Below are 23,629 nucleotides of genomic sequence, written 5' to 3' on the forward strand. Positions count from 1 at the left end.
CTTTGAGCTCAATCTGAGCTCTGACAGTAAGTAAACTATGCAACCAGGAATAATGCTATCGACTTATCTCTCTAATAAACAGCCATTTCAAAATCCCCAGGTACAGGTTATTCCTATCTGTACTGGTATATCTACATGTTTACATCCATCTGTCCGGGTTGCTGCTCCTGATAACAGTGTCTGGAGGGAGGAGGAGAGCTTGATCTCTTCCTCAGTACTACTACTCCCTCTGGAACTCCTCTCAGTAGCTTGATCTCTTCCTCAGTACTACTACTTCCTCTGGAACTCCTCTCAGTAGCTTGATCTCTTCCTCAGTACTACTACTCCCTCTGGAACTCCTCTCAGTAGCTTGATCTCTTCCTCAGTACTACTACTTCCTCTGGAACTCCTCTCAGTAGCTTGATCTCTTCCTCAGTACTACTACTCCCTCTGGAACTCCTCTCAGTAGCTTGATCTCTTCCTCAGTAATATCGCTCCCGCTGGAACTCCTCTCAGTAGCTTGATCTCTTCCACAGCACTACCGCTCCCTCTGGAACTCCTCTCAGTAGCTTGATCTCTTCCTCAGTACTATCGGTCCCTCTGGAACTCCTCTCAGTAGCTTGATCTCTTCCACAGTACTACTACTCCTCTCAGTAGCTTGATCTCTTCCACAGCACTACCGCTCCCTCTGGAACTCCTCTCAGTAACTTGATCTCTTCCACAGTACTAGCGCTCCCTCTGGAACTCCTCTCAGTAGCTTGATCTCTTCCTCAGTACTACCGCTCCCTCTGGAACTCCTCTCAGTAGCTTGATCTCTTCCACAGTACTACCGCTCCCTCTGGAACTCCTCTCAGTAGCTTGATCTCTTCCACAGTACTACCGCTCCCTCTGGAACTCCTCTCAGTAGCTTGATCTGTTCCTCAGTACTATCGCTCCCTCTGGAACTCCTCTCAGTAGCTTGATCTCTTCCACAGTACTACTACTCCTCTCAGTAGCTTGATCTCTTCCACAGCACTACCGCTCCCTCTGGAACTCCTCTCAGTAGCTTGATCTCTTCCACAGTACTACCGCTCCCTCTGGAACTCCTCTCAGTAGCTTGATCTCTTCCACAGTACTACCGCTCCCTCTGGAACTCCTCTCAGTAGCTTGATCTCTTCCTCAGTACTACCGCTCCCTCTGGAACTTTTCTCAGTAGCTTGATCTCTTCCTCAGTACTACCGCTCCCTCTGGAACTCCTCTCAGTAGCTTGATCTCTTCCACAGTACTACCGCTCCCTCTGGAACTCCTCTCAGTAGCTTGATCTCTTCCTCAGTACTACCGCTCCCTCTGGAACTTTTCTCAGTAGCTTGATCTCTTCCTCAGTACTACCGCTCCCTCTGGAACTCCTCTCAGTAGCTTGATCTTTTCCTCAGTACTACCGCTCCCTCTGGAACTTTTCTCAGTAGCTTGATCTCTTCCACAGTACTACCGCTCCCTCTGGAACTCCTCTCAGTAGCTTGATCTCTTCCACAGTACTACCGCTCCCTCTGGAACTCCTCTCAGTAGCTTGATCTCTTCCTCAGTACTACCGCTCCTTCTGGAACTCCTCTCAGTAGCTTGATCTCTTCCACAGTACTACTGCTCCCTCTGGAACTCCTCTCAGTAGCTTGATCTCTTCCACAGTACTACCGCTCCATCTGGAACTCCTCTCAGTAGCTTGATCTCTTCCACAGTACTACCGCTCCCTCTGGAACTCCTCTCAGTAGCTTGATCTCTTCCACAGTACTACCGCTCCCTCTGGAACTCCTCTCAGTAGCTTGATCTCTTCCACAGTACTACTACTCCTCTCAGTAGCTTGATCTCTTCCACAGCACTACCGCTCCCTCTGGAACTCCTCTCAGTAGCTTGATCTCTTCCACAGTACTACTACTCCTCTCAGTAGCTTGATCTCTTCCACAGCACTACCGCTCCCTCTGGAACTCCTCTCAGTAGCTTGCTCTCTTCCTCAGTACTACCGCTCCCTCTGGAACTCCTCTCAGTAGCTTGATCTGTTCCTCAGTACTATCGCTCCCTCTGGAACTCCTCTCAGTAGCTTGATCTCTTCCACAGTACTACTACTCCTCTCAGTAGCTTGATCTCTTCCACAGCACTACCGCTCCCTCTGGAACTCCTCTCAGTAGCTTGATCTCTTCCACAGTACTACCGCTCCCTCTGGAACTCCTCTCAGTAGCTTGATCTCTTCCACAGTACTACCGCTCCATCTGGAACTCCTCTCAGTAGCTTGATCTCTTCCACAGTACTACCGCTCCCTCTGGAACTCCTCTCAGTAGCTTGATCTCTTCCACAGTACTACCGCTCCCTCTGGAACTCCTCTCAGTAGCTTGATCTCTTCCACAGTACTACTACTCCTCTCAGTAGCTTGATCTCTTCCACAGCACTACCGCTCCCTCTGGAACTCCTCTCAGTAGCTTGATCTCTTCCACAGTACTACTACTCCTCTCAGTAGCTTGATCTCTTCCACAGCACTACCGCTCCCTCTGGAACTCCTCTCAGTAGCTTGATCTCTTCCACAGCACTACCGCTCCCTCTGGAACTCCTCTCAGTAGCTTGATCTCTTCCACAGTACTACTACTCCTCTCAGTAGCTTGATCTCTTCCACAGCACTACCGCTCCCTCTGGAACTCCTCTCAGTAGCTTGATCTCTTCCACAGTACTACCGCTCCCTCTGGAACTCCTCTCAGTAGCTTGATCTCTTCCACAGTACTACCGCTCCCTCTGGAACTCCTCTCAGTAGCTTGATCTCTTCCTCAGTACTACCGCTCCCTCTGGAACTTTTCTCAGTAGCTTGATCTCTTCCTCAGTACTACCGCTCCCTCTGGAACTCCTCTCAGTAGCTTGATCTCTTCCACAGTACTACCGCTCCCTCTGGAACTCCTCTCAGTAGCTTGCTCTCTTCCTCAGTACTACCGCTCCCTCTGGAACTCCTCTCAGTAGCTTGATCTGTTCCTCAGTACTATCGCTCCCTCTGGAACTCCTCTCAGTAGCTTGATCTCTTCCACAGTACTACTACTCCTCTCAGTAGCTTGATCTCTTCCACAGCACTACCGCTCCCTCTGGAACTCCTCTCAGTAGCTTGATCTCTTCCACAGTACTACCGCTCCCTCTGGAACTCCTCTCAGTAGCTTGATCTCTTCCACAGTACTACCGCTCCATCTGGAACTCCTCTCAGTAGCTTGATCTCTTCCACAGTACTACCGCTCCCTCTGGAACTCCTCTCAGTAGCTTGATCTCTTCCACAGTACTACCGCTCCCTCTGGAACTCCTCTCAGTAGCTTGATCTCTTCCACAGTACTACTACTCCTCTCAGTAGCTTGATCTCTTCCACAGCACTACCGCTCCCTCTGGAACTCCTCTCAGTAGCTTGATCTCTTCCACAGTACTACTACTCCTCTCAGTAGCTTGATCTCTTCCACAGCACTACCGCTCCCTCTGGAACTCCTCTCAGTAGCTTGATCTCTTCCACAGTACTACCGCTCCCTCTGGAACTCCTCTCAGTAGCTTGATCTCTTCCACAGTACTACCGCTCCCTCTGGAACTCCTCTCAGTAGCTTGATCTCTTCCTCAGTACTACCGCTCCCTCTGGAACTTTTCTCAGTAGCTTGATCTCTTCCTCAGTACTACCGCTCCCTCTGGAACTCCTCTCAGTAGCTTGATCTCTTCCACAGTACTACCGCTCCCTCTGGAACTCCTCTCAGTAGCTTGCTCTCTTCCTCAGTACTACCGCTCCCTCTGGAACTTTTCTCAGTAGCTTGATCTCTTCCACAGTACTACCGCTCCCTCTGGAACTCCTCTCAGTAGCTTGATCTCTTCCACAGTACTACTACTCCCTCTGGAACTCCTCTCAGTAGCTTGATCTCTTCCACAGTACTACCGCTCCATCTGGAACTCCTCTCAGTAGCTTGATCTCTTCCACAGTACTACCGGTCCCTCTGGAACTCCTCTCAGTAGCTTGATCTCTTCCACAGTACTACCGCTCCATCTGTAACTCCTCTCAGTAGCTTGATCTCTTCCACAGTACTACCGCTCCCTCTGGAACTCCTCTCAGTAGCTTGATCTCTTCCACAGTACTACCGCTCCCTCTGGAACTCCTCTCAGTAGCTTGATCTCTTCCACAGTACTACCGCTCCATCTGGAACTCCTCTCAGTAGCTTGATCTCTTCCACAGTACTACCGCTCCATCTGGAACTCCTCTCAGTAGCTGTAAGTATCTGTGGGAGCTGTTAACTGTTTGACTCTCAGCTCCACCTGTGGTTATATAGGTCCCTCCCAGCCACCCACCCACTCCTGCTGACTACCCTTCTCCTCTAGTGCCAGGCACCCTCATCGCTCCCTCCCTCCTTTTCAGCAACGTCACAGTTCCGGCTTCCATAACAATCCTCCGGAATCAGCCCCCAGACATAAACATGGAAAAGAGTCAGAGGGTAGGGGTGACAACAGGAGAGAAAGAGAGAGAGCGGGAGAGAGGTACAGAGAGAGAGAGAGAGACACACAGAAAGACACACACACAGACAGAAAGAGAGAGAGACACACACACACACACAGAGTGGTTAGTGTTGAGCCAGTAACCAGGGTATGACCCTGTGAAACACCACATTGCACCTATGTGAAAATAAAATACAGATTTTTTTAAATGATAACGAACTAGACCGGTAATTAAGAATGCAAGCAACAAGTACACCTCACAAAGGCCTGTCTGATGTGTGTGGGCTGCTTTCCCACTTATCACCCAGATGGCCTTGGGCGTGTGTGTGTGTGTGTGCATAGTTCCCAGGTCTCCGACAGAGACAGCATAATGACATACGGACACGCAGAGTCTCAAGCTGCAGTCATGATACGTCATTCTTGTCAGTTCTATAATTATTCCATATGTCACACTGTTGTAACTGCTGTATGGAGCTTCAGTTACCGTCCATAAGGAAAGCCCAGTCTCTGCTGTATGGAGCTTCAGTTACCGTCCATAAGGAAAGCCCCGTCTCTGCTGTATGGAGCTTCAGTTACCGTCCATAAGGAAAGCCCAGTCTCTGGAAGAGACACAGATCAGATGATATCCACAGTGAACTCCCATCACCTCAAATCTCAACATCCATTTGAAGACTGCTGAGACTGGAGAGGAAGTGCTATTCAAAAATGACCACTTTTAAATTGAACAGAAGTAGGAAATTAATCAGCCATCATCTCTTATGTGAAGACCACATGAGGGAATACATGGTTGAACAGTGTTTGAGGTAAACGTGACAGACCAGGAATATACCAGATAGATGGTTGAACAGTGTTTTATTGAGGTGAGCGTGACAGACCGGGAATATTCACGAGCTCTCGACCAAACCTTACAATTCTCAATGTTAAAGACCTTGTTACCTAAATGCATCAAAGCTTTCATTAACACAACCAAATAACAGAAGACAATATTAAATGTGTCACCTTGGTGAGCTCATGGAGAAAGATGACAGTGGCATTATGTTGTACAACGAAATGTTTAGAGTTCAAAAAACAGACAGCGTGTGAAGCATGTTAAGAAACATCTGTTAACGGACCACTGACTGCTTGATAGAAAGTAACGAGAACAAAATAGTTGGACAAGACATTTGGTTCAACAGTAAATGGCCTGAACTGTTAAACAGCTTGTATCTACTTTTCTGTTGTTGAGACACTGCCTTGATGACCAGAGAACGGCTTGTAAGTTGTGTCCCTTCTGTATTGAAGACCAACCAGTCAGTTGAAACACGACCGGGCTAACTCAACCCATTCCCTAGTTTCTGGTGTGTTTACTACCTACCATACCGACATGTTAGCAGACACACAACCTTCTTCAAAACATCCAGTATGCAAAAAGGAACTGTTCCGTTAACTGTCCTTATCCTCCCTTTTGTAGGTTCATTAATACGCGATTTGTACAGAACCTATTCATTGTAAAGCAATCCAGGGAGAACATTTATTTTCCTGCCCTTTGCCAATTGAGAGTTTCAGAATGACTCAAATCCATTTCTTTCAATATTTGGTTTTTCTGAGTTCAACACGATGCCAACAATAAAACATTTTGAAGGAATAAGTTGCAACTAGTATTGTTTTTTGAAGTGGTAGCTCACAAGCACAGCTCCTAATACCTGTCCATAAGGGAAAAAAATGCAGTTTAATTGAACTTAGTGCATTATGTTTAAGTGCCTTGTCAATGTTTCAACTCCAGGAAGTTCTTCCATAGAAATGATTACCCAAGCCAGAGAACACAGACTAAATGCAACACACACACACACTAGCAGCTTGCCAGCCCTGTCCTTGGTCCGTGAGGGGTATGCAAGAATGGAGCAGGTGGCTTCATGTTGGTCCCCTCTGTCCATACCTGCCCCTCCTTCCCCTGATAGTGTCTCTAGCCCTGTTTCTGTTTCTTCAGGTAGCGTGAGCGCATCCCCAGGTGTAACCCCATGATGTAGCGGTTCAGGAGCCTGGCAGGGCACAGCACGGTGGTCAGCCAGCCCTGAGGAAACAAATACCATCATCACTAATCTGGTCTGGGAATCCATGTCTGTTATTTTCATCGTTTTCATGGTTAATGTCATAATTAGTTGGGTATTTACAGTCTAATTTCATTACTATTAACTTGCATCAAGATACTTGCCACTTGAATAGTTCTGCATTTGCAAAAGCATGAGAGCGTCAACCAATGATCATTTGTGGCCAACTGTCAGGGAAGAATCCTCGTAAACTGACGAGGTAGAATCTGGTGTAACCTGACAAGTAGCTACTTGTTCAACCTTGTGATAAAAACGGTCATCCTGAACCCTAAAAATGGACAGTGAAGTATGGTATCGTTAGCCTGTCCCTACCATGACTGCATGAGGCAGGTAGCCGTTGGTCTGGCTCTGCAGCCCCACCGTGTTGAGCTCCGCGGCCACATAGCGGTCAGGGTTGGGCTTGTCCAGTGTGGCCCGCCGGATCTTACTCAGCTTGGTGGCCACGAAGAACGGCAGTACACTCTGGGGAGGAGAAACAACTGTTAGTCAAATTTACATAGATGTTCCCTCACTGGTTTGAAAACAAACTCCTCCGACAGCTAAATATGACCAAGCTTGTCCCCCCGGGAGAGACAGTATGGCTGACGTGTTAGGGATAACATTATGGGGCTTTCTGGGGGGGGGTGAAACAAATGTATATAAACCCTGGATTGCTCATGCTATGTATTGGCCATTGAGAGGCTTTGAAGTCACCGGTCGGCCATATTGGTAATCCCCAGTAGAGCAGTCCTCCATAGGAATTAATGGAATTATACAGCATTCAAAATTACATGTATTTAAGTATTTTCTGTTGTCGTGGGGACAGTAACATTACTCATCAATACAATAAGGAAAATGTTAAACAATTTGTTTACCTCACATAATTTAAAAATATGCATTAAGCTGTCTAACAGAATAAATGTGGCAAAAACAAATGCAGACATTAATACATGCATTTCTATAGCTTCCAAAATATATTTCACAATGCTGGGGGAGAGCCAAGATGGAGGCACAGTGGCTTCAACACAATGTTGGGGGAGAGCCAAGATGGAGGCACAGTGGCTTCAACACAATGCTGGGGGAGAGCCAAGATGGAGGCACGGTGGCTTCAACACAACGTTGGGGGAGAGCCAAGATGGCGGCATGGTGGCTTCAACACAACGTTGGGGGGAGAGCCAAGTTGGAGGCACGGTGGCTTCAACACAATGTTGGGGGGAGAGCCAAGACGGAGGCACGGTGGCTTCAACACAATGTTGGGGGGAGAGCCAAGATGGAGGCACGGTGGCTTCAACACAATGTTGGGGGGAGAGCCAAGATGGAGGCACGGTGGCTTCAACACAGCACCCTCTATTAGTCATCTAGTGGATATACAAATCATTGATTAAAACATGTCAGTCTTCAGTCTCACCTGGATGAGGATCCCTTTGCTCTTGTACTCAGCCTCCAGCCCCCGGGAGAAGAAGTCCACAAAAGCCTTGGAGGCAGAGTAGACCGTGAGTAGGGGACAAGGGTACATCCCACTGGCAGAAGAGATGTTGAGGACGGCCCCCTTTTTCCTGAAACGGTGACACGCAATCTGATGTTTAGGGCTCAGACCCCCCCCTCCTAACCTCTGGTCAGACCCCCCCCCCCCCCTAACATGAGCATATGAGTTTGGGAATAAGCATTACACTTAGGGAAGAGTGGGAGAATCTACCGACCAGAGTGGCTCTACTAGCCGACAACCATTCCCTCCCTGGAAACCCCAGATACCTTCACCACCACCGCCGTCCCTCCCTGGAAACCCCAGATACCTTCACCACCACCGCCGTCCCTCCCTGGAAACCCCAGATACCACCACCGTCCCTCCCTGGAAACACCAGATACCGTCACCCCCTCCACTTACCTCTCTACCATCCCAGGTAGCACCATACGGGTCATCTGCATAAAGAGAGACAGGGATTGTGGGTTTTAGAGCAAAGTATGCTGTTGCTTTGGGCTGGGAACCAATCCTCTGCCTCATCCCTTACATGGCAGACAGTGTGTATGCATGCGCGCACTCATTGTAGTGTGTGACATAAGGAAAAAAAATAAAATTGGACTTCATTAATCAAAATGTTGATTAGTGTATTACTGGGCTTCCGTTCCCATAACGATCACTGACCTGGCAAACAGACATGATGTTGATGTTCACCATTGTGTCGATGAACTGCAAGGGCAGAATAAAACAATGATTTAGTTCTGGGTTCATCTCTGATGTGCAATTATTTCATAGAACAGCATGTGTGAGGTAAGTCATCTTGGTACACAATAGATGGGAAGTGAACAATCACAAGGCCATTCAGACTCACACTATCCAGGTTGGGAACGTTGAGGAAGAATTCCGGATAGGAGTAGGACATTCCCACATTATTTACTAGGGATAAAAGCCATATAGAACAGTCAGGACTGTCAAATACAACATAATTTAAGGGAATGAAAGAAGTGATCAACACATGCCTCTCTGCACTTGATTTTCAACTTCTAACCAAAGGGGGGCAGCAGCGTTAAAAGAGGACCACACCATCTGAATGATTCCCAAAAAACAACTCACTGTCGTGGACTGCCTCTCACTTACCCAGAACGCCAACCTCTAGCCCAGTAAGTCCAGCTTCAATCTTGGGATATATGTCCGTCGCACTGAAGTCTGCAGCGATGGATTTGGTCTCAACGCCATATTTTCTCTCTAGGAGGGAAGACTCAGTTACTGTAACATTAAAAAGGTACTGAAACACATCGAACAGTGAGCTTTAGGGAGTGAGATTGTAGTGGACTCATCTGTGAAGATGTGGGTCAATACACCATAATGACCAGCAGAGGGACCCATCACATAAGACAAATGGAGAATGAGTTATTCTCCTCTAGTCCAGGGTTTCCCCCATGCCTAATGAACATGCCCCAGGTGTAACTACTCACCGATGGACTTGGCCACATCATCCAGTTTCTCCTGGGTGCGGCTGATTAGCACAATGGAAAATCCCCTCCGAGCCAGCTGTGGAGACGGACAGAAACCAACACTCAACATGGACACAGACCTTCAAGACCGGCCATTAAAGAGGGTCTAACATGCAACACTACCACACACACTGCACTCAGATCCATGACCTAAATCAACAATGAAAAGGACAGCACTAACTTATCAAGCAGGGCATTTATCATGGCTGTCAACTGATGGGGAAGTCCCTTGAAAAAAATGACTATTTTTGAATTAATTCTTCCCTGGCTATGCAGCATAAATCCCTTAACGCTTGCTCGCAAAAGGCAAACCTTTGAGTGTGTGCGTCACCATCACTACTCTGACCTCCTGGTTAAACCCCCCTCTTTCTGATGAGTCACTCACTTTGGATTTCCCGTGAAAGGACCTGAAATGTCTGAAACCCCGGGAATCCATCTTACCTCCTCCGCATAGGCTTTCCCGATTCCATCCGTGGCTCCTGTCACAACTAAGGGGGAAGACGAACGAGGAGAGGGGGTGTATTAGTCAAGGGTAAACAAAACACACCGACACTGCTCACAAAACGGACCCAGAAATAAATTTAAAAAAAAAAAAAATAAAAAAAAATTAAATGGACATTAAAAGCGGAAGAGAACACTGATCCCATTCTAGTCAATAGGTCAAACATGCCTGTGTGTCAAGCAGTACTGAGTTACATTACATTTAAGTCATTTAGCAGACGCTTATCCAGAGCGACTTACAAAATGGTGCATTCACCTTATGATATCCAGTGGAACAACCACTTTACAATAGTGCATCTAAATCTTTTAAGGGGGGGGGTTAGAAGGATTACTTTATCCTATCCTAGGTATTCCTTAAAGAGGTGGGGTTTCAGGTGTCTCCGGAAGGTGGTGATTGACTCCGCTGTCCTGGCGTCGTGAGGGAGCTTGTTCCACCATTGGGGTGCCAGAGCAGCGAACAGTTTTGACTGGGCTGAGCGGGAACTGTGCTTCCTCAGAGGTAGGGGGGCCAGCAGGCCAGTGGTGGATGAACGCAGTGCCCTTGTTTGGGTGTAGGGCCTGATCAGAGCCTGAAGGTATGGAGGTGCCGTTCCCTTCACAGCTCCGTAGGCAATCACCATGGTCTTGTAGCGGATGCGAGCTTCAACTGGAAGCCAGTGGAGAGAGCGGAGGAGCGGGCTGACGTGAGAGAACTTGGGAAGGTTGAACACCAGACGGGCTGCGGCGTTCTGGATGAGTTGTAGGGGTTTAATGGCACAGGCAGGGAGCCCAGCCAACAGCGAGTTGCAGTAATCCAGACGGGAGATGACAAGTGCCTGGATTAGGACCTGCGCCGCTTCCTGTGTGAGGCAGGGTCGTACTCTGCGAATGTTGTAGAGCATGAACCTACAGGATCGGGTCACCGCCTTGATGTTAGTGGAGAACGACAGGGTGTTGTCCAGGATCACGCCAAGGGTCTTAGCACTCTGGGAGGAGGACACAAGGGAGTTGTCAACCGTGATGGCGAGATCATGGAACAGGCAGTCCTTCCCCGGGAGGAAGAGCAGCTCCGTCTTGCCGAGGTTCAGCTTGAGCTGGTGATCTGTCATCCACACTGATATGTCTGACAGACATGCAGAGATGCGATTCGCCGCCTGGTTATCAGAAGGGGGAAAGGAGAAGATTAATTGTGTGTCGTCTGCATAGCAATGATAGGAGAGACCATGTGAGGATATGACAGAGCCAAGTGACTTGGTGTATAGCGAGAATAGGAGAGGGCCTAGAACAGAGCCCTGGGGGACACCAGTGGTGAGAGCGCATGGTGCGGAGACAGATTCTCGCCACGCCACCTGGTAGGAGCGACCTGTCAGGTAGGACGCAATCCAAGCGTGGGCCGCGCCGGAGATGCCCAACTCGGAGAGGGTGGAGAGGAGGATCTGATGGTCCACAGTATCAAAGGCAGTAGATAGGTCTAGAAGGATGAGAGCAGAGGAGAGAGTTAGCTTTAACAGTGCGGAGAGCCTCCGTGACACAGAGAAGAGCAGTCTCAGTTGAATGCCCAGTCTTGAAACCTGACTGATTAGGATCAAGAAGGTCATTCTGAGAGAGATAGCAGGAGAGCTGGCCAAGGACGGCACGTTCAAGAGTTGGAGAGAAAAGAAAGAAGGGATACTGGTCTGTAGTTGTTGACATCGGAGGGATCGAGTGTAGGTTTTCAGAAGGGGTGCAACTCTCGCTCTCTTGAAGACGGAAGGGACGTAGCCAGCGGTCAAGGATGAGTTGATGAGCGAGGTGAGGAAGGGGAGAAGGTCTCCGGAAATGGTCTGGAGAAGAGAGGAGGGGATAGGGTCAAGCGGGCAGGTTGTTGGGCGGCCGGCCGTCACAAGACGCGAGATTTCATCTGGAGAGAGGGGAGAAAGAGGTCAAAGCACAGGGTAGGGCAGTGTGAGCAGGACCAGCGGTGTCGTTTGACTTAGCAAACAAGGATCGGATATCGTCAACCTTCTTTTCAAAATGGTTGACGAAGTCATCCGCAGAGAGGGAGGAGGGGGGTGGAGGGGGAGGAGGATTCAGGAGGGAGGAGAAGGTAGCAAAGAGCTTCCTAGGGTTAGAGGCAGATGCTTGGAATTTGGAGTGGTAGAAAGTGGCTTTAGCAGCAGAGACAGAAGAGGAGAATGTAGAGAGGAGTGAGTGAAAGGATGCCAGGTCCGCAGGGAGGCGAGTTTTCCTCCATTTCCGCTCGGCTGCCCGGAGCCCTGTTCTGTGAGCTCGTAGTGAGTCGTCGAGCCACGGAGCAGGAGGGGAGGACCGAGCCGGCCTGGAGGATAGGGGACAGAGAAAATCAAAGGATGCAGAAAGGGAGGAGAGGAGGGTTGAGGAGGCAGAATCAGGAGATAGGTTGGAGAAGGTTTGAGCAGAGGGAAGAGATGATAGGATGGAAGAGGAGAGAGTAGCGGGAGAGAGAGAGCGAAGGTTGGGACGGCGCAATACCATCCGAGTAGGGGCAGAGTGAGAAGTGTTGGATGAGAGCAAGAGGGAAAAGGATACAAGGTAGTGGTCGGAGATTTGGAGGGGAGTTGCAATGAGATTAGTGGAAGAACAGCATCTAGTAAAGATGAGGTCAAGCGTATTGCCTGCCTTGTGAGTAGGGGGGAAGTTGAGAGGGTGAGGTCAAAAGAGGAGAGGAGTGGAAAGAAGGAGGCAGAGAGGAATGAGTCAAAGGTAGACGTGGGGAGGTTAAAGTCACCCAGAACTGTGAGAGGTGAGCCATCCTCAGGAAAGGAACTTATCAAGGCGTCAAGCTCATTGATGAACTCTCCAAGGGAACCTGGAGGGCGATAAATGATAAGGATGTTAAGCTTGAAAGGGCTGGTAACTGTGACAGCATGGAATTCAAATGAGGAGATAGACAGATGGGTCAGGGGAGAAAGAGAGAATGTCCACTTGGGAGAGATGAGGATTCCAGTGCCACCACCCCGCTGGCTCGATGCTCTAGGGGTATGCGAGAACACGTGGGCAGACGAAGAGAGCAGTAGCAGTGTTATCTGTGGTAATCCATGTTTCCGTCAGCGCCAGGAAGTCTAGGGACTGGAGGGTAGCATAGGCTGAGATGAACACAGCCTTGTTGGCTGCAGACCGGCAGTTCCAGAGGCTGCCGGAGACCTGGAACTCCACGTGGGTCGTGCGCGCTGGCACCACCAGGTTAGAGTGGCAGCAGCCACGCGATGTGAAGCGTTTGTATGGCCTGTGCAGAGAGGAGAGAACAGGGATAGACAGACACATAGTTGACAAGCTACAGAAGTGTTGTTTCTTGTATTATTGTCTCCTGTGTCTTTAGAGAACTGTTTCACTTTGATATCCTTTTTCTTCTGTAATGATTTTCTCTTTCTTTTCTTCTGTTAACTAGATATTCTTTGTTGTTCTTCGTTAGCTAGCTAGCTTCTTCCAAAAGAGTCCCTAGCAACTGCTTAGCAACTGGTAAACAATTCAGCTTGCTAAGATAACTACAATTTTATGAAAAATTGTTATTTTTCAAAAGCCTGTCTTTGTTTGTTGCTTGTTTTTTCTCCTATTCAGTCTTGCAGTTTTCTTTTGCTTTTTTCCGATGTACTTCACTCTAAAAACCATGTAAATTTCAATATTTGTAGGAGCTCATTTTTCAGCTGCTGCTGCTCAAATTGGAGTTCCGGAACTTAGAGTTCTCATCAGACCTGGATGAAACACATTTATACAGATACTTAAATGCTGATGTATCGAAAAATGATATGCCACATGAAAATGATTACATTAACAATGCATTCTGTGTCCTTGCACTGCTACCTGTGGTTCTGTCATTTAAGTGAGAGAGAAGGGAGGGAGAGAGAATATTGATGGAAAAGACAGGAAGACGACTATGGTGATGCAGGTACTGAGACGGAGGGGAAGGGTACAGTAGGACATGGGGAGAGGACAGGCTCCGCGGCATTCCTCTGCCACCCCGGGTCAGGCAGCCTGGCACTGCAGAGACAGCAGTAGCTATATTTAGCCTTTACTGGCTGTCAGTGGGCTCTGTTCTCCACTAGACCCAACTCTCCACTAGACCCAACTCTCCACTAGACCCAACTCTCCACTAGACCCAACTCTCCACTAGACCCAACTCTCCACTAGACCCAACTCTCCACTAGACCCAACTCTCCACTAGACCCAACTCTCCACTGCTGATGCCTTAAAGCAGTGGAAGACGAGAAGCAGCCAGGCATTCACTGGGGAGGGACCAGAATGGAGGGAGGGAGAACAGAAAGGAGAGAGGGTAGAGCTAAAAATAGATCTGAGTGATTGAACAGAGGGGGGGTCCATATGGAGGGAGGGTAGAGCTAAAAATAGAACAGAGTGATTGAACAGAGAGAGAGGGGGGGTCCATAAGGAGAGAGGGTAGAGCTAAAAATAGAACAGAGTGATTGAACAGAGAGAGGGGGGGGGGTCCATATGGAGGGAGGGTAGAGCTAAAAATAGAACAGAGTGATTGAACAGAGAGAGGGGGGGGGGTCCATATGGAGGGAGGGTAGAGCTAAAAATAGAACAGAGTGATTGAACAGAGAGAGGGGGGGGGGGTCCATAAGGAGGGAGGGTAGAGCTAAAAATAGAACAGAGTGATTGAACAGAGAGGGGGGGGGGTCCATATGGAGGGAGGGTAGAGCTAAAAATAGAACAGAGTGATTGAACACAGAGGGGGGGTCCATATGGAGGGAGGGTAGAGCTAAAAATAGAACAGAGTGATTGAACACAGAGAGAGGGGGGGTCCATATGGAGGGAGGGTAGAGCTAAAAATAGAACAGAGTGATTGAACACAGAGGGGGGGTCCATATGGAGGGAGGGTAGAGCTAAAAATAGAACAGAGTGATTGAACACAGAGAGAGGGGGGGTCCATATGGGTGACAGGAGAAGCTTCCGCTGGTTGTTTTAAGCTGTTTTAAGAATGAAACTCAACGTTGAGCGGAAGGCATGTTCCTTCCATTTACTCAAAATAAAAATAAGGGTTCATTTGAAGAGACGCCATCATAAATATATGCTAGGTCAGGGAAGATGGTAGAAGAATCTACTCATAGGACCTAACCTAGATGGGCTTGAATGGCATCCTTCAACATCCTCATATATCTTCAAATGATCAAGAAATGAAAATTGTTGTAAAAATGTTAGTGCTTCTCGGCCAGACAGCTGTGCTTCTGCTGCTGAATATTCTGAGCTAAAAAAAGAAGTGCAGGTTTAAAATAGCAGAAGGCTGCAGCCTCGTCTAGCACAGTTGCTGCACAGAATAGCAACGAGCTGCTGCTCCCAGCGGTTTCTCTCACCACAGCATTCCTGGACCCATCGCTCCTCTTACTTATGGACAGTTGGAAACAGGTTATACGTCTGTTTTACTTTTTTGCAAACAATTTCATGGCTCCCCCCTGGTTCTATAGTCTTAAATGTGTTGGCTATCTATATACATTGAACATTATCCACACGGACCTCATCGTCACCTGGCATGCATTTAGTGATGCCGCCTCTTAGCAACGGATGCAAGGTGGAGGAACTGATGAAATGGCAAAATCTCAAATTCCTATGTTTTTTTCCACATCCTGTCCCAGTTATGGTGTAAAGCTCATGACTCAGCCCACATTTGCAAACATGCAGTTGATAAAGTGGGCAATATTTATTAACATCCCAACTTTCAGCAATTATTTCTAAATAATTATTTACAAATGCAAATTGGCAAAGATCACTCTTCTAAAGCATATTTGTTTTTAGGCAATTGTAATACATGCTAGGATTTTTTTTAAACTTTTGTTTAATTTTTGTTGCAAAAGATCCCCCTTCCTGTCCTACTTGAAGCAGGCAGAAGAACACTGGTGTGGAATGTAACAATGTGTGGCAGTACATGACCTGAGAACGACCTCCTTCAGCCAATGACAGAGTGGTCCACTTCTTGTTACCAGTGTCCAACATTCTGTTAACCACGCCAGAAATAACTCAAGAGCCAATGCATTTCAATAAAGGACTTGACAATATGATTTTATGAGAAGCTAAATAACCATGGTGTAGAGACAGAGCAGGTGTCGTGACAAAGAGACAGGGAGGAGGAGGGAAGCTCAGAACAGGATGAAGGGGTAAGAGGTGTGAATGCACAGAAAGATAGTGAATATAGGCCTTTATGAATGGGAAGAGGGGTTAGAGGTATGGACCCTGTGTTACGTGATGCTGCTCCACAACACACTGCCAGCAGTAAAGTGGAATTGAAACAGAATACTCAATCCACAGCCGCATTTATGAATGGCTCTAGTCTTCTTACATAATCAGGCCATTCTCTCAATCACCTCTGCTTTAGTGAGCGAGGGGGGAAGCTGTACAATAGCTATTCACAGTTTCTAAATAAGCTACATACAACGCATGTCAAAATTGGTTGAAATGTCCCCACATTTATAATTTCCCTTTGCTGCAAACATGAGCAAACCTGTACTTAAAATCAGCAGAGCAGGATAAGACTGATATTCAGCAGGCCTTGGCAGCTAGCCTGAAATCCAGACACGGTTGGTGTTAACGTACCATTCCTTGTACTCCGTGTCGCATGCCAAACACAGAAGTTTTGACATGTGCTTTAATTTACAGGGGTTGTTTTCCATTTCAAATGGGATTTCGATGATGTAAAAACTTCCTGGAGTCAGTCCACTTCTGGGTGCGATAACCGCAGCTGTGTTTTGCAGTCACATGGTCAAAGCCTGCCCTAACCTGGTGTTTACACTTCAAAGATGGATGGACTCAAATATAATAATTCACTGGGTGCTTATACTTGTCCTATTTCACACATGTACAAGTGTGTATTAATACACATGTGAATTTGAAATGTGTTTTTTTGCATATCCCACTCACCCCGAGACACCTTCAGAGAGCAGGGTCACAACCAGGGTGTACCATAATAAACCGTAACCCTGGAACAATTAGGGTTAGGTGCCTTGCTCAAGGGCACATTAACAGATTTTTCACCTTGTCGGCTCAGGGATTCGAACTAGGGACCTTTCGGTTACTCGCTCTAATCGCAAGGCTACCTGCCACCCCAGATGTAGTCATCCTGATGTGGTAACCCTGATAACGTAACCCTGAATGTATGACTGGCCTTGCCCGAGCAATAAGGTTGGGTAAACATTAATGTAGCCTATCACTCACTTCTGTGAGGAAAGGCAGACTCATGTCATTCCTACGCAATACTGATGTGTTGTCTACAAACCAGAGGCCACTGTGGGTTCCAAAGGACAATAGGGCTGGCCAGCCTTTCCCCTATATGCATTAAGCAGTGAACCCCAAATGTACAGTAATATTCAAAAGTATTTCTCCGGATGGTAAAACTTTTCAGTGTAAACTTAAGATGGCTAAAACTAATATATATATATATATAAATAAGTTTTTATAAGATCTTTGAGAACTAGCCATCACCAAAATAAAAACTAGACAGTTAGGGAGATTGGCATTGGGCTCCCATTGATTTAGTTATAATGTTTGAGTCACTGACAACATAAGAACAAGACAGAAACAGTAACAAATTGGGTAGAATTGCAGGAAATCCCCTTTAAAAACAGCACATTTGTCTCGATGGCCCAGAGGGCTTCTAAATCTGTGGTCCCCACACTAACTTTGCCACCCTGCAGAAAAGTCCTAGGGGAAACACTAAATGTATTCTACTAGCTACAATATCCTCCTGACAGCTAGCACAACTAAATGTATTCTACTAGCTACAATATCCTCCTGGCAGCTAGCACAACTAAATGTATTCTACTAGCTACAATATCCTCCTGGCAGCTAGCACAACTAAATGTATTCTACTAGCTACAATATCCTCCTGGCAGCTAGCACAACTAAATGTATTCTACTAGCTACAATATCCTCCTGGCACCTAGCACAACTAAATGTGTTCTACTAGCTACAATATCCTCCTGACAGCTAGCACAACTAAATGTATTCTACTAGCTACAATATCCTCCTGACAGCTAGCACAACTAAATGTATTCTACTAGCTACAATATCCTCCTGACAGCTAACACAACTAAATGTATTCTACTAGCTACAATATCCTCCTGGCAGCTAGCACAACTAAATGTATTCTACTAGCTACAATATCCTCCTGGCAGCTAGCACAACTAAATGTATTCTACTAGCTACAATATCCTCCTGGCAGCTAGCACAACTAAATGTATTCTACTAGCTACAATATCCTCCTGGCAGCTAGCACAACTAAATGTATTCTACTAGCTACAATATCCTCCTGACAGCTAGCACAACTAAATGTATTCTACTAGCTACAATATCCTCCTGACAGCTAGCACAACTAAATGTATTCTACTAGCTACAATATCCTCCTGACAGCTAACACAACTAAATGTATTCTACTAGCTACAATATCCTCCTGACAGCTAACACAACTAAATGTATTCTACTAGCTACAATATCCTACTGACAGCTAACACAACTAAATGTATTCTACTAGTTACAATATCCTACTGATTGCTAGGAGAAGATTGTCTGATTCACACTATAAACTGAAACATATTGTACTGGGTCGAGGGTGACTGAGTTAAGTACAGGCAGGGCTAACTCACTACTATCTCTCAAACACTAGGCAGCAGCCAGACCTCACCCTACAGTCTTGAGCCATTAGCCTTGCTGGCTCATGTGAACTACAATTCATACACTGTGTTTCAACGTTTAGAAACGTCAATCTTCGATTGAGATACGGCTTTCGAAACATATGGCCATTATCTTTTATCAGCGACAAAATAAACCTTCACAGAAAAAAGCAGGCCATAAAGCAAATGGTGACGTCATGCAAACCTGGTCTTTATATAAATATTACTTGCTAGTTACTCACCTGCCCATTTTCCGAGTTTAGCAGGTGATACCACCCGTCCATTTCCCAGCACCCAAACTCTGAGCCCTGACAGCAAACGATATACGGAGCACACTGAGAAATAGGCCGCAGTCAACGCGCCAATCCAGAAGAGCGGAGTCTCCACCGCCCGTAGTAAAGTCTCTCCAGTTGACGACATGATATTTGCACAACGCACACGGCTTTCACAACTAATTTGTGAATTCAAATGTATGGATATACAAATGGCTGTCTACAATACATGCACCTATCGCAACAGCTTCTTTCACATAGTGCAACCAGTAATTTTGAGCTCATGCTTTTATATTTGGCTTTACTTCCGCGTCTGACACTTCCGCGTTCACTGGTTTGCAGCACTGATTTGTTGAGGTTGGAATCTGTCAAAATATGCTCCTTTTCGATTCGTTTATATTTGCGTCAATTCGTAGAGCAGCAACGACATGTCTATCGACAGACATTCTCATTATTATAATTTTTTATATTCATGGTCGAGAAAGGCGGGACCAACACTTTCATAATATCTGACTGGATGAATATTTATGACACCAGATTTTCCCATTTCTGATTGGTTTGTGCTGTAATTATTGTCCAAAGTAACAAACGGGACTCGGATTATTGATGGGATTATTTCACTAGATCTGGCGAACCCTGTATATAGCTTTCATTGTTGTCTGTGTTCTAGGTTCTGTTTTTTGTATTAATAAAACAAATAATATACAGTATCAGTCAAAAGTTTGGACACACCTACTCATTCAAGGGTTTTTCTTTATTTTTACAGTTTTTATACATTGTAGAATAATAGTGAAGACATCAAAACTATGAAATAACACATATGGAATTAAATAGTAACAAAAAAACTGTTAAACAAATCAAAATATATTTTAGATTTTAGATTCTTCAAAGTAGCCACCCTTTGCCTTGATGACAACTTTGCACACTCTTGGCATTCTCTCAACCAGCTTCACCTGGAATGCTTTTCCAACAGTATTAAAGGAGTTCCCACACATGCTGAGCACTTGTTGGCTGCTTTTACTTCACTCTGCGGTCCAACTCATCCCAAACCATCTCAATTGTGTTGAGGTCAGGTGATTGTGGAGGCCAGGTCATCTGATGCAGCACTCCATCACTCTCCTTCTTGGTCAAATAGCCCTTACACAGCATAGAGGTATGTTGGGTCATTGTCCAGTTAAAAAAACGAATGATAGTCCTACTAAGCGCAAACCAGATGGGATGATGTATTGCTGCAGAGTGCTGTGGTAGCCATGCTGGTTAAGTGTGCCTTGAATTCTAAATAAATCACTGACAGTGTCACCGGCAAAGCACCCCCACACCATCACACCTCCTCCTCCGTGCTTCATGGTGGGAACCACATATGCAGAGATCATCCGTTCACCTACTCTGCATCTCACAAAGACATAGCGGTTGGAACCAAAAAACTTGGAACCAAACAACTTGGACTCATCAGACCAAAGGACAGATTTCCACTGGTCTAATGTCCATTGTTCATGTTTCTTGGCCCAAGCAAGTCTCTTCTTCTTATTGGTGTCCTTTAGTAGTAGTCTCTTTGCAGCAATTCGACCATGAAAGCCTGATTTACGCAGTGTCCTCTGAACAATTGATGTTGAGATGTGTCTGTTACTTGAACTCTGTGAAGCATATATTTGGGCTGCAATTTCCTAGGCTGGTAACTCTAATGAATTTATCCTCTGCAGCAGAGGTAACTCTGGGTCTTCCTTTCCTGTGGTGGACTTATGAGAGAAAGGTTTCATCATAGCGCTTGATGGTTTTTGCGATTGCACTTGAAGAAACTTTCAAAGTTCTTGAAAAAAAATCTGAATTGACTGGCCTTCATGTCTTAAAGTAATGTTGGACTGGCTGTCTTTTCTCTTTGCTTATTTGAGCTGTTATTGCCATAATATGGACTTGGTCTTTTACCAAATAGGGCTATCTTCTGTTTAACACCCATACTTTGTCACAACACAACTGATTGGCTCAAATGCATTAAGAAGGAAAGAAATCCACAAATTAACTTTTAACAAGGCACACCTGTTAATTGAAATGCATTCCAGGTGACTACCTCATGAAGCTGTCGTCAAGGCAAAGGGTGTCTACTTTGAAGAATCTAAATTATAAAATATATTTAGATTTGTTTAACCATTTTATGGTTACTACATGATTCCAAATGTGTTATTTCATATTTTTGATGTCTTCACTATTATTCTACAGTGTAGAAAATAGTACAAATAATGGAAAACCCAGGAATGAGTAGGTGTGTCCAAACTTTTGGCTGGTACTGTGTCAATATATTATTATTATTATTACTGGACTCTGCAGTGGAGTCAAATTCTTCTGCTTGCACATCACTGACGACCTGAAATGGTCCCTTCACACAGACAGTGTGGTGAAAAACAACAGCACCTCTTCAACCTAAGGAGGCTGATGAAATTCAGCTTGGCCCCCAAGACCCTCACAAACTTTTACAGATGCACCATTGAGAGCATCCTGTCAGGCTGTATCACCGCCTGGTACGCAATTGCACTGTTCGCAAACCGCAGGGGTCTCCGGAGGGTTGTGCAGTCAGCCCAAAGCATCATCAGGGGCACACTGCCTTCCCTCCAGGACATCTACAGCACCCGGTGTCACAGGAAGGCCAAGAAGGACACCAGCCAACCGAGCCACGGCCTGTTCACCCTGCTACCATTTAGAAGGTCGGAGACAGTACAGTACAGTTGCAGCAAAGCTGGGACCGAGAGACTGATAAACACCTTCTATCTCCAGGCGTTCAGAATGTTAAACAGTCTCTACTAGCTAGCCTCCACCCAGTACACTGCCCGGAACCTCAGACACTGTCAATAGCCGGCTACCACCCGATACTCTACTCTGCACTTAAAGAGGCCGCTGCCCTATGTACATAGAGTCATTGAACACTGGTCACTTTAAAAATGTTTACATACTGTTTACCTGCTTCATATGTATATACTGTATTCTACACTTAGAAAAAAGGGTTACAAAAGGGTTCTTTGCAGAGGGATAGAGTTCTACAAGAACCGTTTTGATCAGAAGAACCCTTTTGGAAGAGAAGGGTTCTTTGTAAGGCAAAGGGTTCCATCTCGAACATTTAACATCCTAAGAATCGTTTTTAGAAGAAAGAGTTCTTTGATGATTCTTTGGAAGGCAAGAAGGATTCCTTTTAAGGAAAGAAGGGTTCTACATAGAACCATAGTATTTCCCAGCATGCTCGATTGCAGGAAGACTTTCAGAATGGTTTGTTTTACTGTAAAATCTGTGTTTTTGCATGTACTTTGACTGGTTAATATATTTTATGCTACACAAAGATAAATAACGTACAGTTTTCTAAACTAATCCAATCTGTCGGATTTATAGCACCTGTTACTGAGATGGTTGTTCCAGTTGAGATGATTGAATGACTGCCTACCCTGGCAGTCATTCTGAATGCAGGTTGCAGGTGATTAACAATATCCTAACTCTGGTTGGATTCCAATAGGAATCGCACATCACTTTGCAAGCCATCATAATGTGACTTGCAGGCCTGATGTTGCCTGTAAACCAGGAGTTTCCTAACACCACTGTGTTAGGGTATAACTAGGCCCTCAAAGAAAGGCCTTATGATATACAGTGCATTCGGAAAGTATTTAGACCCCTTGACTTTTTCCACATTTTGTTACATTACAGCCTTATTCTAAAATTGATTAAATAAACTATTTCCCTCACCAATTTACACACAAAACCCCAGAATGACAGAGCAAAATCCGTTTTTTAGACATATTTGCAAATTTATAAAAAAATAAAAACCGAAATACCTTATTTACATAAGTATTCAGACCCTTGGCAACGAGACTTGAAATTGAGCTCAGGTGCATCCTGTTTCCATTGATCATCCTTGAGATGTTTCTACAACTTCATTGGAGTTCACCTGTGGCAAATTAATTTGATTAGACATGATTTGGAAAGGCACACACCTGTCTATAAGGTCCCACAGTTGACAGTGCATGTCTGCGCATAAACCAAGCCATGAGGTCGAAGGAATTGTTCATAGAGCTCTAAGAGAGGATTGTGTCGAGGCACAGATCTGGGGAAGGGTACCAAAAAAATTATGTAGCATTGAAGGTCCCCAAGAACACAGTGGCCTCCATCATTCTTAAGTGGAAGAAGTTTGGAACCACCAAGACTCTTCCTAGAGCTGGCCGCCAGGCCAAATTGAGCATTCGGGGGAGAAGGGCCTTGGTCAGGGAGGTGACCAAGAACCTGATGGTCACTCTGACAGAGCTCCAGAGTTCCTCTGTGGAGATGGGAGGACCTTCCAGAAGGACAACCATCTCTACTGCACTTAACCAATCAGACCTTTATGGTAGAGTGGCCAGATGGAAGCCACTTCTCAGTAAAAGGCACGACAGCCCGCTTAGGTGCCAAAAGGCACCTAAAGGACTCTCAGACCATGAGAAACAAGATTCTCTGGTCTGATGAAACCAAGTTTGGCCTGAATGCCAAGCGTCACGTCTGGAGTAAACCTGGCGCCATGCCTACGGTGAAGCATTGTGGTGGCAGCATCATGCTGTGGGGATTTCTTTCAGTGGCAGGGACTGGGAGACTAGTCAGGATTGAGGGAAAAATGAATGGAGCAAAGTACAGAGAAATCCTTGATGAAAACCTGCTCCAGAGCACTCAGGACCTCAGACTTGGGATTCACCTTCCAACAGAAAACCCTAAACAACCCTAAGCACACAGCCAAGACAACGCAGGAGTGGCTTCGGGACAA

The 23,629-nt window shown here is 46.1% G+C and overlaps 1 protein-coding gene across 1 annotated transcript; it reads right to left on the reverse strand.

Annotated features, from left to right (window-relative positions):
* Positions 1-5,275: 5,275 nt before the first annotated feature.
* Positions 5,276-19,141, reverse strand: hsd17b12b (hydroxysteroid (17-beta) dehydrogenase 12b). The gene is made up of 10 exons (NM_001141646.1): positions 18,835-19,141; positions 9,921-9,967; positions 9,441-9,516; positions 9,103-9,210; positions 8,837-8,901; positions 8,650-8,694; positions 8,392-8,426; positions 7,915-8,062; positions 6,840-6,989; positions 5,276-6,490 (listed from the first exon to the last, which is right to left on the reverse strand). The coding sequence occupies exons 1-10, from the start codon at positions 19,010-19,012 to the stop codon at positions 6,383-6,385; spliced, it is 960 nt and encodes a 319-aa protein (NP_001135118.1). The 5' UTR covers positions 19,013-19,141; the 3' UTR covers positions 5,276-6,382.
* Between the last annotated feature and the right edge of the window lie 4,488 nt (positions 19,142-23,629).

This window comes from Salmo salar, chromosome 26, assembly GCF_965601325.2.
Source record: "Salmo salar chromosome 26, fSalSal1, whole genome shotgun sequence".
Lineage (NCBI taxonomy): Eukaryota > Metazoa > Chordata > Actinopteri > Salmoniformes > Salmonidae > Salmo > Salmo salar.